This window comes from Dipteris shenzhenensis, chromosome 3, assembly GCF_047967505.1.
Source record: "Dipteris shenzhenensis isolate YYH24624 ecotype China chromosome 3, Dip_SZ_1.0, whole genome shotgun sequence".
Classification (NCBI taxonomy): Eukaryota; Viridiplantae; Streptophyta; class Polypodiopsida; order Gleicheniales; family Dipteridaceae; genus Dipteris; species Dipteris shenzhenensis.
Window position 1 is genome coordinate 20,541,721 of NC_141598.1, and position 17,315 is coordinate 20,559,035.

The 17,315-nt window shown below is 42.1% G+C and overlaps 1 protein-coding gene across 1 annotated transcript; it reads left to right on the forward strand.

The window, feature by feature from the left end:
- Positions 1-10,275: 10,275 nt before the first annotated feature.
- Positions 10,276-14,309, forward strand: LOC147903496 (pentatricopeptide repeat-containing protein At5g27110-like). Its single transcript, XM_087399394.1, has 2 exons — positions 10,276-10,507; positions 10,591-14,309. Exon 2 carries the CDS (start codon positions 10,923-10,925, stop codon positions 14,280-14,282), a length of 3,360 nt encoding a protein of 1,119 aa, XP_087255520.1. The 5' UTR covers positions 10,276-10,507; positions 10,591-10,922; the 3' UTR covers positions 14,283-14,309.
- Positions 14,310-17,315: the final 3,006 nt, after the last annotated feature.

Genomic DNA, 17,315 nt, shown 5'->3' on the forward strand with positions numbered 1-17,315 from the left:
AATTACACCTTTAAGGAACAAAGTGAGATACAATCTATGCACTAGCACTACTAACCTAAAGATGACATGGAATTACTTTGGCTCTGGGCATGGAAAGGAGCATGATGGAGTAGGAGCTGAGCAATTGAAGGAAAATTCAGAGAAGCTTACTTGTGCAGCTGATGTGGTGAATTTTCTGTGTTAAGATCTCTCAAATGGAGATCAAGCCTCCTATCCATCAAAAGAAAGGAATATAAGAAGGTTGTTCTAGGACGTGAAGGTAGGAGAAGTGGATAGATCAGTAGCATGGGACTGTGCTCCTATTCCCCTGGTGTGATCGCTCCACTCAATCTCTAGATTCTCAGAGCACAAATGCACAGAGCTCAGAATGCGAAAGTTGTTATGCTATTGTTGTGCTTGCATTTCAGGTTCTTGGAATAGATGTTGCAACAAAGCGTATGTGACAGGTTGGGAATATCAACTTATTGCCCCTAGAGAGGACATGGAAGTTGAAGAAAATCCTTGTGATGATCTTGCATATGAAGGACATGATGAGACACTGAGTGATGCTCTCTATGTTGGAGACAATTTTGTAGTCAATGCAGAGGAAGAAAATGATGAGGGTGAGATTTCTGTCCTACGGTGCATTGCCAAGAAGGAGCTTGTGAATCAAAATTTAAAGGATGGATAGGGAAACATCATTTCATCTGGTGGTTTTGTAGAGTGAAGGGGCTGTACTATGGAAATAAGGCAGATAACTATTACTACCTTCTTGATAATGAGCCCGAGGTTTTTTTGTATTCTCACCTTGTCAAGGCTATAAAGTTTCCCATGCTGGAACTTATGGATGGTGACAAGCTATTCTTCATGTCGAATGAGGTGCATGAAGCCATATACAACAACATGCCATTTGAGATGTAAACATCATAGTTCTAACATATTCTCATACTTTCATGAATGATTGGGTACATCACCCTACAATAGTGTGCATTGCTATACTTTGAGTGGCTACCACCCTTTCATTCCATGTATATAGTGATTGGGTTGTATGAGTGGTTAGAGTTGGCAGTTGGTGCGACTAGTGCTGCTACTACATACATAGTGCTACTAAAAAGTGGTGTATATAGTGCTGCTAGTGTTGCCTAGTGATGCTACTAATTAGTAATGCTACTGCTACTAATTAGTGATGCTACAAACTGCTGTTACAAATTGGTGCTTCTAAAAAGTGGTGTATATAGTGCTGCTAGTCTTTCCCAGTGATGCTACTAATTAGTAATGCTGCTGCTACTAATTAGTGCTACTAGTGCTATTGCAAATTGGTAATGCTACTAAGTAGTGCTTCTGCTACCACTAATTAGTGCTGTAGCTGCTAGTTGTTAGTGATGTTGCAAGTGGTTGGTGCTGTTGTAGTGCCAGTAAGTGCTGCAGCCTACTAGTAGTGGTACTCATTGCTTGGTTTAGATGAGTGGGTAGAGTTGATTAGTGCTACTAGTGCTACTAGTTGGTGCTGCTACTACATATGCTACTAAAATTCATGTATATAGTGCTGCTAGTCCTACCCAGTGATGCTACTATAGTGTTGTAGCTGCTAGTTGTTAGTGCTGCTGCAAATGGTTGGTGTTGTTGCAGTGCCAGTAAGTGCTACTAGTAGTGGTACTCAATGCTCAATATGGTTAGTGTCTTCCATCACATCGCAATAAGGATTTTAATACTATGTACCTCCCAAGGACATTCTATTAATTTTAAGCACATTACATTATAAAACCACAAAGTAGGAGTTGAAATAAGAACACTATGAATGAGTCTTTGTTTCAACTGGAAAAGGAATCCAATTAGTCTTCCATCTCCAAAAAGGCAATGTTCAAGTAAAAATGAATGATTTTTATAAAAGTTATGAATGATGTACAAAAAAGGTTGGTATCCCACTACATGCATCTGCTTCCATCTTCAATACTCTTTCTAGTAGTTGGTTTTTATCATATACTCCATAATGTTAATGGACTCCTCATCATGGAAGAGGTCGTGCTCAAAATTTGCCATGTAGGATTGGCGATCTTCCATTTGTAGCCACATAAACAACCATGGCGCGACGTTGTCCATCAAATAGGAGCACATTTCTTCATCATTTATAATACTATTGGCTGTCGACAAGTGAGTGAAGTTGTTCCAGATGGTCGGCAAGTCCTTGAATATAACAGGCTTCAGAGTCAACAATCTTCCTTGAGAATCCATCATGAATCCAGCATTGTGATAGTTTTCCTATGCCAGGATTGTTATCTTTCGAGAGAGTTTGGCAAAGCATGTGCTTAGAATGTTGGTTACTTTTGTTCTTCTAGTTGTGCTCCAAATAAAAACTTTGAACCATGACAATTAGAATTCCAAGAAGGCAGCAACATCTTTACAAATAAACATGGTCCGTCCCATACACCCACCATTGCTTTCCATCAAGTGTGCATAGGAGGTTGGGGGTGCATTGCCATGAAACAACTCAATGACCTTCACTAGTAGGCCATTCAAATCTAAGATTATAGCACTTCTTTCTTGATGGAGAGGCATTGGTACCACTATCGGTGGAATCACTGGAGGTGGAGGCAAGGATAGGAGCTATGGGTGATCCATCAAAGGGATGTCTATAGGTCTCAAAGGCTTTGGCTTCAGTCTTTCCAATATGTCTAGACACCTCTTGTGAATCCGATCCCATTTTTTTCTTCCCTCCTCTATTGCCTCTTCTGCCTCCTAGCGATACTTTTTGGCGTGCTTTCTTTTCATGGTAGCTGCTGATGTGGATGGCCAACTGTCGAATCTTGGACGACATTGTCTGGCTAAAATACATTTGGATGGATAAACATGACAGGTTTAAGTACATGAATCCAATAGTCAATCACATTTTAAACATAGTTTTTAGAAACAGTATATCTAGATAGAAATTAAATACAGGTTTAAGTCCAAAGTTTAAAATAGATTTGAAATACAAATGATAAATAAATATTATTAAGAACACATGTTGAAATACCTATTTTAACTATTCTGGAATCATTCAAATTTGGGCATTTTAGTTTAAAGGACACTTGAACAACTCAAATCATCACATTGACATTTGTGGTGAACTAGTTCATATCTTACTACATACAAGACAAGCTCAATGACAAATAAATCCACTGCAGTGTGCTAACACTCTTATTTGAAAGCACAAAATAACTTGATGCCATGTAAAGTAGAGATGTAATTTCAATTGTGTAACCACAAAATCATACAACTCCCAGTGATGGAATCACAAAATGCTTCAAATTGATAAACTTTGCATAGATCCATACAAGTCTCATAATACTGAGTTTTTGTCGAAGCTCTTGATACTGAGCATGCCCATTAATAGATACAATGTAAGCTATAAGTATTCGCTTCCCATAAGGCCATCTAGGGCTACAACTTCTTGTAGGCTCTAGGCTTTCAGTGCGGATCATGTGAGGGATTTGTTTTTTATTTTGGACCAGCAACACTACCTCGTGGAGGCATCGGTGTGCTCTGCTTTTCTACCAGGACATTTGTAGGCTTGGCACTGGAGCCTGCAGCAACTGTATGACTTTTTTCATTTTGCTCCTTGCTTGTAGCTCTGCTCCTGGTCTCCGAGGTTCTTCTGCACCCTGAGACATGTGAAGGCACAGACTGTAAATTTTAGGCATATGTTCATCTTTCGACTCTAAAATTACTGAAAAGCCAAAACTTTCTCACCTTTCTCCAATCCGTCTGTCTTTTGTTTCTTTGCTCTTTTACCAACAAAACTCTGCAGTAGTAGGTCATCCTCCTCTATAGAAACATCTTGCCCTGAAGATTCATCCTCCCCTATAGGGGATTTCTCTTTCTCTTTCTTTTTAGCTGGAGGGGAATTCCCCTTTCCACTACTGTGCATTTCACTTACATCCTCCTTCCCTATGAAGGAGTCAAGTGGAGACAAACGGTCACAATCAGACCGCTACTGTGACAAACTTGCTTGAGACATTTATTGCCCTGCAAGTAACAAAAATAGTCAAGTGACTAAAAGTTAACAAGACTTAAATGCAGCAAATAGTCTCTAATAATGCTTATGTTATTTGCAACTCCTGTTTGAGCTGTAATAGTGCTCTACTAGTCCTACTTCATGTATGCTTATGCTTTTTAGTGCAAGTTAGTATTCAATTAGTGCTATAATTGTGCTCTAATAGAGCTTTCTACATTTTAGTACTCTAACAGTGCTCAATTAGTACTTACTAGAGTTCCAGTACCTGTGATCCTCTAATAGTGGTGAAATAGTGCTTGTTAGTGATCTAATAGTGCTCTAATATTGCTTTTTAGTGCACTGATAGTTGGTCTGATCTATGCTATAACTTACTAGAGTTCTAGTACTTGTTAGTACTCTAATAGTGCTATAGTAGTGCTTCTTAGTGCCTTAATAGTGCTCTATTAATGCTTGTTAGTGCACTATTAGTGTTGGTCAGAGCTATGCTATAACCTCTTAAGAGTTCAAGTGCATCTTAGTCCCTAATAGTGCTCTAATGGTGTTGTAATAGTGTCCTCCAAGGCTATGCTATAACTTGATATAGTCCAAGTGCCTAGTACTATACTATTATTGCTCTAATAGTGCTATAATAATGCTTGTTAGTGCACTATTAGTGTTGGTCAGAGCTATGCTAGAACGTCTTAAGAGTTCAAGTACATGTTAGTCCTCTGATAGTGCTCTAATAGTGTTGTAATAATGTCCTCCAAGGCTATGCTATAACTTGATATAGTCCAAGTGCCTAGTATTACTCTATTAGTGCTCTAATAGTGCTTGTTAGTGCACTATTAGTGTTGGTTAGAGCTACACTAGAACTTCTCAAGGGTTCAAGTACATGTGAGTCCTCTAATGGTGCTCTAATAGTGTTCTAATAGTATTCTCCAAGGCTATGCTAGAGCCACACTAGAACTTCTCAAGAGTTCAAGTACATGTTAGTCCTCTAATAGCGTTATAATAGTGTTGTAATAGTGTTCTCCAGGGCTATCCCAAAACTTGATATAGTCCTAGTGCTTGGCACTATTGTAATAGTGCTCTAATAGTACTTGTTAGTGCACAATTAGTGCTGGTCAAAGCTAAGCTAGAACCTCTTAAGAGTTCCAGTACATGTTATTTCTCTAATAATGGTCTACTAGTGCTACAATAGTGCCTATCAGTACAGTACAATGGTGTGCTGGTACTTGTTATGTGCTCCAATGGTGCAGGTCAAAGATGTGCTACAATAGTAATAAATACTGTAAGTGCTATGCTAGAGCTCTAAACAATGGCCAAGGTAGTGTTGGTGAAAACTTACCTCCAAAGCCGGTTGATGCATGTAGTTTTGTGTCCTCATGTGGTGGTCGATGTGTACCTACCACCAATGGTCGTGCGACATCAGTTATTCATTGTCCACAACTCGGATGCACGCACTCTTGCTCTAGTGCATAACTATGCGAAGCAAAATAGATGGTATGGGTGTTTGCATGGTAGCATGCAAATACCTTGTACCTCATCATTGTTGGCTCTTTCCCATGGCTTCCACAGGAAGAGCAGGGTATTCTCAGTATGCAAGATTCTGAGGCTTTTGGTCACCTACAGATATATTGGGGTTATCGTTTGTAGTATACGTGTAGCTTAGGGCTCGAGTCATATTTCAACGAGAGACATAGGCTTAAGTGTGGTAAGCAAACATAGTGCATGCATGTGTGAAAGGAACATGCATAATCATGGTTGAGGTAATGAAGGCTTTCACCTTCATTGGGGGTTGAAGGGTTTAAGAGGAGTTTAAGGGGGGTTAGAGAGAGATTCCAGGGTTTAGAAAGAGGTTCCAAAGTTTAGAAGAGGTTCAAGGGTTAGAAGGAGGTTCCAAGGTTTAGAGAGAGGTTCCAGGGTTTAGAAAGAGGTTCTAGAGTTTAGAAGAGGTTCCAGGGTTAGAAGGAGGATTTAAGGTTTAGGGTAGAGTACATGGTGAAGAACTCGCCTCCCTCCTAGATCATGGAGGTTAAGGGTTGAGGAACTAAGGGTTTAGGGGGAGTATAGGAGTGGGAGAGGAGGGTGTAAGAGCATGGGGGAAAGGAGGGAGAGAAGGAGGGAGGAGGAGGAGGAGGAGGAGAAGGAGGAGGGAGGAGGAGGAGGAGGAGGAGAAGGGAGGAGAAGGGAGGAGGAGGGAGGAGGAGGAGGAGAGAGGAGGAGGAGAAGGGAGGAGGAGGGAGGAGGAGGAGAGGATGGGTTGCAAGGTTGGAGGAGAGGGGAGGAGGAGTTGCAAGGTTAGGACATGCTTTTAGACGTGGAGTGCAAGGAAGCATGGACACTTGAGACAATTGCTTGGAATACCAAAGTAGAACTCAACAAAATGCCCCAAAGAGTGTGGGCTTCATTCCATTATGGGGTATTTATACAAGTTAGAGATCTTCTCTCTCTGCATGTAGGAATTGTAAGACATTCTCTCTCTACATGTAGAACTTGCATATAGAAGTTGCATGTAGGAGTTGCCGCTACTCTTCACACACATTATGTACTACCTAAGTCCATGTTGGCACAAAGACAACAATCATCATGGCCAAGGCTGCACTTAGTACAAGAACCAGAAACTATCAAAGGGATTGGAATCCTAGCGGTGTGTTGCTAGCATTGCACAGAGTTGTAGAGGCTCTACTCTGTACATGTTGGACCATCTTCTGAGCAAACTCTACATGCACCTCACATACCCTCATATCCACTTCTTGTTGACATGCTTCTTCCTGCAAACACATGAATAACTAAAAACCATCTCCCACGTGTTTGAGAAAATCAAAGTCTTGCAAGCACCAAAGTTTGCGTAGGCGAGACAACCATACCTCTGTAGAATCCATAGCAGCAGCCTAAACATTGTCGAAGCTATCGACCTCCATGTAGGCAAGCATGGATTTCAAAGTTTTTATTCTGACATGCAGATTCTATTTTTCTCTTTCCGCTACAGTCTCATATGCCTCCATGGCATTGGCCATATCATTCACCTTCTAGGTTGTTGCTGAGCTAATGCCTCGAGTTTCATGCAACTGGCATTTTTCCTTCTCAAGAGACTCTATTGCCTTTTTGTATTCCTCCCTTGCCACGCAGCAGCTAGCATCTTTTCTCTATCTTGCAACATTACCATTGCAGATTTGAAATTCTGCAACCTAGCATCTTATGCGCCTATAATTGGTCACCCTTGGCTGCTCCCATTGAAACAAACGCTTCTGCCAACCAAAGCTTGGGAAGCCAGAGGAGTTCCAGATTTCCTCTCGATGTCATCCTTCTCGTTCTTGCTCAGCCACTTGTCAAACTTTTGCTGGAGCTTGTCTTGATGTTGGACCAAGGAGATTATGCTCTCAACAAAATTTGCCCAAGCAATCAACCCTGTGTTTGTACGACCATCCTGTCCATACTCATAAGCAAATCATCTCGCAAATGAGAGGGACAACTCTGGGTTGATCAGAGGTTCTTGTTTGACATTCAGGTGAAATTCCAAAAGTTGGGAGTATACGTCGGACTTGACAAACCGGCACTTTATTTTTTCTTTCCCCTACTAAAGGTGGGAAAAAACAGTCAACTAGAACCTATCCAGAACATCAAGTTTTGTGAATTGGCTCGGGTTCAGGCCCACCAAGCTCAAGCCATACTCTACGTGGAATTCCTCCTTAGTCTTGCAAAACACCTTCTGGCATGGAGTGTCAATGAGGGGTGCTTTAAACATTGACATTGCCCCAAAAAGTGAACTGAATACTGATATTGCAAATTTAAAATATAGACACAGTTAGAGAAACATCTGATATGGACTACAAAAAAGGAAAGAGATATACTATTAAAGACACAGTTAAAATAGATATAGATTATGTTACACACTTACAAAAACAGACAAACAGAGAAACACACTTATAGAAAGAGATAGACAAATAGATTGTGTTACACACTTACAGAAATAGACAGACAGAAACACTTACAAAATTAGATAGACAAAAACACACTTAACAGAAACAGACAAACATAGAAACATTTATTACAAATATAGATATATTGAAAAAATACTTTGATAAGAGGTCTCTGACAGGAGGTTCAAGTAGAGGACTATCAATACTATAGTTCATTATCTATATACTGGGATTTGTTAGTGCAGCTCGCTGGGATTTCTATACAATTCTCTCGATTCATAGTCTAAGTTAAGAAACAGTAAAGCTAATTTGTTGTTACAGCATGACATTGGGCAAGCCAACAGCTATGCTAAAGAGGATTAAAAAAGGCAAGACACAAAAGCTTCATCACCAACCAAGCTCTTCTATGAAGTCTTTATCTAATAGCATCCTATCTTTGCAACTCATTTTCATGCATGTGCAAGCTAAACATGCATTTGTGTTGACGGATTGTCTTCCTCTCGTCGTTATAGAGGCCCTCACCATTAGTTTCACAATGGAGGGCTCCAAGCTCGTTTAAAAGAAACAACAGTCCTATATTTTGAAGCTTCATGATGGATGCTCCATGCATGTAGGAATCGCATGTAGGGCATGCATGTAGGAATCACATGTAGAACATGCATGTGGGAATCACATGTAGGACTTGCATGTAGGAGTTGCAAGTAGAACATGCATGTAGGAGTTGCATGTAGAACTCGCATGTAGGAATTGCAAATAGAACTTGCATGTTGAGGATTCCTAAGAGAGATTATTCCTAGCCTTATGCAAGTATAAGCATAGCTTTGCCACTACTCTACACACACATTCTGTACTACCTAAGTCCATGTTGGCACAGAGACAACATACTCCCGGATCCATTTTATTACCCATCCTCGGGTTATGGCTTATTGTGAGCACGTATTTGGGTTGCCATGTGTGTAGTCCAGTGGCTGTGGAACTTGTGTGTGCCAGTCGATCCTACTGTAAAGCCTTGGCACCATACAACTTTTGCTTAGTTTCCAAGTAGCCCGTATCCACCATTTGTTCAAACAGAGATATGTGGCATGCTTCTAAGAAGATGACTCTTTGATAGAGTCGGCTTGTAATCTGAGCATCGACTCGTTCATTGGGATTGAGGCAAATTGCTATCAAAGTAGCATGGGACCTCCAGAATGTATTGCAATGTTTTGCAAAAGATAGCACTTAGGTGAAGGAAGCGATCAATGTTGCCACACATTATTTGCTCATGCTACTGAAGTGCTCGGATCATTGTGCCTTGGATATTCCATTCTACACTAGAGTATCGTTCGATCATTGGCCAATTAATAGTGTGACCTTCATCTAAAGTGTGTATGTTGGCTTCCCAGTTTTTATGTCCTGGAATTTTCCATTTTTTACGTCGTGGAACTGCATAGAACTTGGGATGGGTTTTGAGACATTGAGGTGCATGTAGGTGCTCTTTCAAGAAGATTACATCAAAGAGCTTGGGACGACACCAATCAGGTTGTGGATCCAACTTGCTTATCCAATCTTCACTAATTTGATGCTAACAAAGGTTGGTAGGAAAGTTGTCTAGGGTCCATCCACCTCAAGTTTTCATATCAGGATATTTGCTCCAAAATTCCTTGATGGGGTTACTGGGAAGTGGTATCTCATCAAAATCATACCCATCATTGGAACTTGGCATGGGAGTACGAATTTGCTATTCTTGATTATTCAATGGTGCTTCACTTATAAGACGTGCATGGTGGACGGACGCATGCATACAAACTCAAGGAACCAACATCAAAGCTAGTTATTGGATCCGCATTTATGGGACCAATGCATTAGTGCCAGGTGGCTGGTCAAAAACTGGCTCCCGGCCATGGTTCACTAGTTTCCTCTTGGTAATGTCCACGAGGCTCTGATTCCCTACTTTGTCAACGGCGAGAAAGCCAATCCCCACCGTTCGATCAAGGGAGATTCTTGATGGGGAAATGGCCAACCGGCTAGTTTCTTGAAACAGACCGGGTAATAAATACGATTGCCAGTTGTGCGCCATGAGCCAGTCAGAGTCTGCCAGACCAGGAGGCATGTGAAAGCCTCTACTGCTACATTCGATTTCAAGCTTGATCAGATGGCTGAAAACCTGTGCTTCTCGCGAGCGGTTAGATCTAAATTTCCATCGCACGGCGGGTAAAACTCGCGGGATACGCACCCTTGAGCAGATGGATGCCAAGTGTCCCACCGTCGGTTGTGATGGCCAGGAGGAAACCGGACAAAAATCGGCTCCCTGGCCTAAAGACACGTGGCCACCGGTGTCCTCGGTCACTGGTGCGTCATCATCACTTATATAAGACGTTTGTATGCATGCGTCTTTCTGTCATGTCCGTCATGGAGTCACCCAGCATTCTGTGGCAAATTTACAGAATGAGGCCCTCGTTATGGCTTCTCGTTATCGCCTCACCTTCACATTCGATTTTCGTTGCAAGTAGGAATTGGAGTAAATTTGCTTCAGGACGCGACTTTTCTCATTCTCCACAGTCGAAACTGTTGTCAGCAGAACAACCGTCAAGTTGTGCCGGATTGCCCTTTTCAAAATACATACGAAGTTCCTCAAGAAAGCCCACTTCAGGTGTGTGCTACTTTATTATTGCTCGACAGGCCCTTCCTCTTTTTTCGTCGTCAAATTTTAGTTTATTGTGTGCTCGCTTGCAGACAGGCATCCAAAATTACGTACAGATCTCTTACGGTATGGTACTTCACGGAATCCTATGGACAAAATGCTCTGCACAGCTAAGGTCGTAGAAATATCTATGTATCATTTTATTCGACTGGAATTCTGGTCGGAGGGATGCCCAGACTAGGGAATTAGCGGGACCAAATTTGGTCAGCACGCAAAGCAAGCACAGTCGTTCTCAGGTGACGATGATTTGGCGGAGGAGATAGCACTTGTGCATGGCCAGGTTTGGGTCTGTAGTATCATCACAACACGAGGGTGAAGGTCGGGAGATGCTGAGCTTAGTGCAGACGCTTAGAATCTGGACCGTATGGCTGTGCTGCCTTCTGTTGACAACCTTATCTGGATCTTGCAGAAGTGCAGGGGGAAAAAGAATTTATCATATGCCAGGCGTGTGCATGCACACATTTGCAATAATGGGCTGGAAAGTCAGAGCGCTGTTGGGAATTACATTGTGCCAATGTTTGTGGAATGTGGAAGTGTCCCCGATGCTCAGGAGGTGTTCGACAGGTTGGTTCATCGGAATGAGCATTCATGGACTTCTCTTATAATGGGGTATATTCAATGTGGGCAAACGCAGCATGCTCTCAACATGTACCAGAAAATGCAAGAGGATTGTGTGCATCCTAGCAGATACACGGTTATGGCCTTAGTAAAAGCTTGTGCTAGGTTGAAAGATGCAGAAAGAGGCCGAGAGATTCATGTCCAGATTGTGAAAAACGGAATTGAAAGAGAACTTTTTGTTGGCAGCACTTTGGTTGACATGTATGTTAAATGTGATTTACTTGCAGAGGCACAGGATGTCTTTGACAGACTGCCAGTTCGAGATGTTGTCTCATGGGCCGCATTAATTGTTGGATATGCTGCACATGGACCTGGTCTAGAAGCCTTGAAGTGTTTTGAACAGATGCAACTAGAGGGCATCTCTCCTGATGCAGTCACCTTTGTTTGTGTCTTAAAAGCTTGTGGCAGCATACGGGCCATAGGAAAGGGCCAAGAAATACATGCTGACATCACCCATAAGGGATTTGAAAGAGAGCTCTTTGTCGGCAACGCATTGGTTGACATGTATGCAAAGTGTGGGTTACTTTCAGAGGCACAGCAAGTTTTTGACAAGCTTCCAGCTCGAGATGTCGTGACTTGGGCCACATTGATTTCAGGATATGCTGAACATGGAGCTGGTCATGAAGCGCTGATTATTTCTAGCCAGATGCAACTGGAGGGCATCTTTCCAAACGCTGTTATATTTGTTTGTTTGTTGAAAGCTTGTGGTAGGATAGGAGCCATAGATCAGGGCCGTGAAATCCATGCTGACATCTCACAAAAGGGATTTGAAAGACATAGTTATGTTGGCAGCACTTTGGTTGACATGTATGCCAAATGTGGCTCACTTTCAGAGGCCCAGGAAGTCTTTGACGCTTTGGCAGTACACAATGTTGTGTCATGGGATGCATTAATTGCAGGATATGCTGAACATGGATGTGGTAACGAAGCACTGAAATGTTTTGAGCAAATGCAATTGGAGGGTATCTCTCCGAATGCTGTAACATTTGTTTGTGTGTTGAAAGCTTGTGGCAGCATCAGAGCCTTAGGCAAGGGACGAGAGATACATGCTGAGATTGCACTACGGGGATTTGAACGAGATATTTTTGTTGCCAACTCTTTGGTCGATATGTATGCCAAATGTGGATCTCTTTCAGAGGCGCAGGAAATCTCAGAGAGGCTTCCAGCCCGAGATCTTGTGGCCTGGGGTGCACTAATTGCAGGATATGCTGAACATGGACCTGCACATGAAGTGCTGAAATGTTTTGAGCAGATGCAGCTAGAGGGCATCTCTCCAGATCCTGTCACATTTGTTCATGTCTTGAGAGCTTGTGGCAGCGTCGGAGCCATAGGCAAGGGCCGTGAAATACATCGTGAGATTACACTAAAGGGATGTGAACTAGATCTGTTTGTTGGCAACACTTTGATTGACATGTATAGTAAATGTGGCTCGCTTGCAGAGGCACGGGAAGTCTTTGACAAGTTGCCACTTCGGGATGTTGTGTCATGGACCGCAATTATTGGAGGATATGTTGAACATGGGCCTGATCAGGAAGCACTGGAATGTTTTGAACTGATGCAACTGGAGGGTGTCTCACCAAATGCTGTCACATTTGTTTCTGTTTTGAAAGCTTGTGGCAACATGGGAGCCATAGACAAGGGACGGGAAATACATGCAGAGATCACACAAAAGAGATTCGACAGAAGTATTATTGTTGGCAATACTTTGGTCGACATGTATGCCAAATGTGGCACACTTTCAGAGGCACAGCAGGTCTTTGACAAGCTGCCAGTCCGAGATGTTGTGTCCTGGGCAGTACTAATGGCAGGATATGTTCAACATGGACTCGGTCAGCAGGTGCTGAGATGTTTTGAACAGATGCAGATGGAGGGACTCTCTCCCAGTGATGTCACATTTGTCTGCCTTTTGAAAGCTTGTGGCAGCGTCAGAGCCATAGACAAAGGGCGAGTAATACACACTGAGATCACACAAAAGGGATTTGAAAGAGATCTTTTTGTTGGTAGCACTCTGGTTGATATGTATGCCAAATGTGGCTCTCTTTCAGAGGCCTGGGAAGTCTTTGACAAGTTGCCAGTCCGAAATGTTGTGTCATGGGCTGCACTAATTGCAGGTTATACGGAACAAGGCGCTGGTCAGGAAGCAATAAAATGTTTTGAACAGATGCAGCTTGAGGATGTCTCTCCAAGTGAGGTCACCTATATTTGTGTCTTGAAAGCTTGTGGCAGCATAGGAACCATAGACAAGGGGCGAGAGTTACACAAGGAGATCACACAAAAGGGAGTTGAGAAAGATCTTTTAGTCAGCAGTGCTTTGGTTGACATGTATGCCAAATGTGGCTCTCTGTCAGAGGCACGGGAAGTCTTCGACGAGCTTTCAGTTCGGGATGCTGTGTTATGGAATTCAATGATAAAAGGATATGGCCTGAACCATGAGGGTAACCTGGCACTAAAATGTTTTGAGGACATGCAAGAACATCATATTAAGCCAGATGCGACTACATTTACATGTCTTCTTACTGCATGTAGCCATACCAACTTGGTCTTCAAGGGCCAGCAATACTTCAAGCTGATGAGAGAGGAATATGGCATTGTACCAACAATTGATCACTATAGCTGCATGGTTGATCTTTTTGCTCGATCAGGGCATTTGTATGATGCAGAGAAATTTCTGGAAACTATGCGGTGTACTCCTGAAGAAGAAACATGGAAAGCCTTGCTCAGTGCCTGCAAAACCTATGGGGAAGTAGAACTAGGTCAGAGATGCTTTCTGCAACTTTCTGAGATGAATCCAGAAGCTGCTGCCTCGTATGTGCTGATGGCAAACATGTATGCAAGTGCTCACAGGTGGGATGATGCATATAGGATAGAGAACCTGAGGAAAGGTGTAGGGGCGAAGAAAATGCCCGCAAGTGCTTTAATAGAGGTGAACAAGAAGGTGCATGAGTTTGTGGTGGGTGACAACCAAAGTAAAGAAATTTCAGCAATGCTAGAAATTTTGAGTTCACGAATGAAAGGCGAAGGGCATGTGCCAAATCTGGGTTTGATCTTGAGATCCAATTCTTATGAATGCGAAGCTGCAGTATGTGTATCCATTTCAAAGCATTAAACTACTAAAGGTTTGAAACTTTTCCAACTTCCATTGCCCCAGAAATGAAAGAGATATGCCATGTAGCACGTAAATAACACACATAATGGGTATAAAAGTGAGAGAATTTCAAAAGGGCATTTTTTCAATGCCTTTGAAGTTGTTTTGAAGGCCCTCATGGCTGAGTGGCTCCAGTAGTTGCCTTGCATACCTGCTCTACACCCTTGGGCCTCAAGGAGCTCCTTGGGAACCTAGATCTATTGTTTTTAAGTTTCCTTAATGCCTGTTGTCATTGTTCCCTGGGGTACTCATAGTTGCTTTTTACCCCTTTCACCTGGAAGTCTCCACTTCCTTGTCCTATAATCTTTTGTTGTGGAAGCAGTGAACTGTTAACTTGTATTGTTTCCTTGTTTAACATTGAATTTGTGAGTTTCCCTTTTCAGCATGTTCAACCACTCATGGAGTTATGAGATATAGCTTCCTCTTCATGTAGTTCTTGTAATTGGACCATTATGTCCCCCCATATAATATAATTCTTATAACTGGACTATTCTAACGAAATTATTGCACTTCCCCTGAGGCTTACACACTACAAGAATTATGGTCTAATAGGACAACCTAAAACCACCCTTTAGGACATTATAGGATGGCCTAGGTGGTCGCTCTTTAGAGACTACGAACATTTTAAGGCTTCCCTTTCTCTGTAAAGGGTGTCTTTTCAGGGCTATCCTTACTCCATAAAAGGGAGCTTGTCTAAGGGCGACCAAATTTATTTGTATTTTAAGAATTGAAATTCTTGCCTTTTTTGCAAGGTCGCTCACCATTTCTATTGCACTTCAAGGACTTGAATCTAAGACCTTGCACTCATGCTTCAATGTCTATACAACTACACCACCTTCATTTTGTTGACATGTTTTGCCATATCATACATTACATATTATCGTTTAGACCTCCTTCGACCTCCACCTACTCCACATCCGTCTCCACCTCCACCCCTCCTTCTCCACCCATACCTTCACCTCCGCCTTCACCTCCACCTCCTCCTCCACCACCCTTCCACCTTTACCTCCAACTCCAACTCTGTATAAACATCCACTTTCTATGCCATCAATACCACTACCATCACAACCACCTTCTTTGCCTCCACCATTACCACTCCCACTATCACCAAGATGACTACCACGACTATCACCTTCTTCTCTACCTCCATTTTCTCCATTGTCACCACCCCCTTCTCCACCTTCTCCACTGTCAACACCACCTCCACTAATTTGTATACATGTAGTCAATGTCTATATCTATATGTATATGGTTAGTTACTTATATGTTTCTACATACTATATTTTATATTATTTAAAATACACATTATATTACATGGTATAAAATATGTTATAAACATGTATGTATGTGTACGTATGTATCTCTAATGTACGTATTTATAAGCTAATACATGATATTTCTAAAATTAAGGAGGCTATCCAAAGGATAGGGCGGCCATAAGAATTGCCTTATTGTTAGAAGGGCAGCCATAAGAGCTATCCTATTTAAGAGGACAACCATCAGCTGCCCTGTTTCTTACCTAATGTCCAAAAGGGTGGCAATGGACTACCCTATTTATTACCTTAGTGAAAGGGTGGCCATAGGCTACCCTATCTCTTGCCTTATGTCCAAAAGGCTGGCCATAGGTTGCCCTATTTCTTGCCTCAGGTGGCCATGGGCTACCCTATTTGTTATCTCCAACATGACAAGCACAAGCTACCCTATTTATGTAGCTTGGGACATGGCCACATTTTATGTGGTTTAAAGGGTCATATTATGGAAAACTGCCCTTTCATACCACTATTCTTAGTGAACGGTTGGGCATGGTTAAGTGTTAGAAGAGCTTTTAAGCATCTTGGTGAGCTCGTAACTCCCCACAATATCAGCCATGCCTCACCCCACTTGTTCAAAACGTGGAAGGCAACATAGGCATCGTAGCAAAGTCCGCGATTAGGGGAGAAATGGGGTCTCAAAAGGGCCTCCAATTAGTGTTTATGACCCACCCAAAGAAGAAGAAGAGATTCCCCCTTCATTACAAGGAGACTTCCTCTTAAGGGGGAGTTTAGTGGCTCCAAGATCCTTGCATTGGGGAAGATTGGAAAGTCAAGAGTTAATGCAAGTTCAACTGAAGATACCACACCCATCTTCGCAAAAAAGGTTGCAAGTCAAGACAGTGGGGGATGCAACTATTTGAGGATTTGATAGATGCCAAAGGATGCCAATGCACGTATGATCTGTGAAATGAAAAGTATTAGGGCTAACCAGATATGATTTAATGGCACCTACCCTTCTAATGACGAGTAGGTGCAAATGATTGTAAATTTAGGTAACACCCACTGCAAATGTCAAAGAGGTATATGACACCCCAAAGTCCTAGGAGTTTGGGTTGTATTGTTGCTACCTCACTGCCTTTTGTATCTTGACTGCTGATTGTACACAAAGTGAACTTGGTTCTTTGTTTCCTTGAGTGATCATGAAGAGACAAATCTATGTCTATCAATCCGTCCCAATTGGATCTCATAAACCTACTCTGAATTATTACGTTGTTGAGAAAGTTACAATCTAAAGTCCAAAGGTTACAATAGCTAATAGGGTAAGGTTTTAAAAGGATTAAGTGTGAAATTTCCTCATTCTAATATCTTTTCATCGTGTCCTAGGATCATATGAAGAAATGGACAAATTTTGATAAATTGCACTTCATAATGTGCCCCAAAAGGACTACATGAACTAAAAGGAACAACCATGTCCACTTGTGTGCATATATACCCATTTGTCTTCATTCTTGATCTAGCATATAGTCAATCACTCTAGTGTGCACTACTCTCTATCTCTGTCTCTCTCTCGTGTGCACTACTCTCTCTCTCTCTCTCTCTCTCTCTCTCGTGTGCACGATACAGGATGATATGCAAGAGTGTCCACATGGTTTGATAGCCATGACATTTTAGATGGACAGACTTCCCCCCCTTTAGTACTACATGCATGCACTGCCCGAGCTAATTCCACAAGATGAGATCA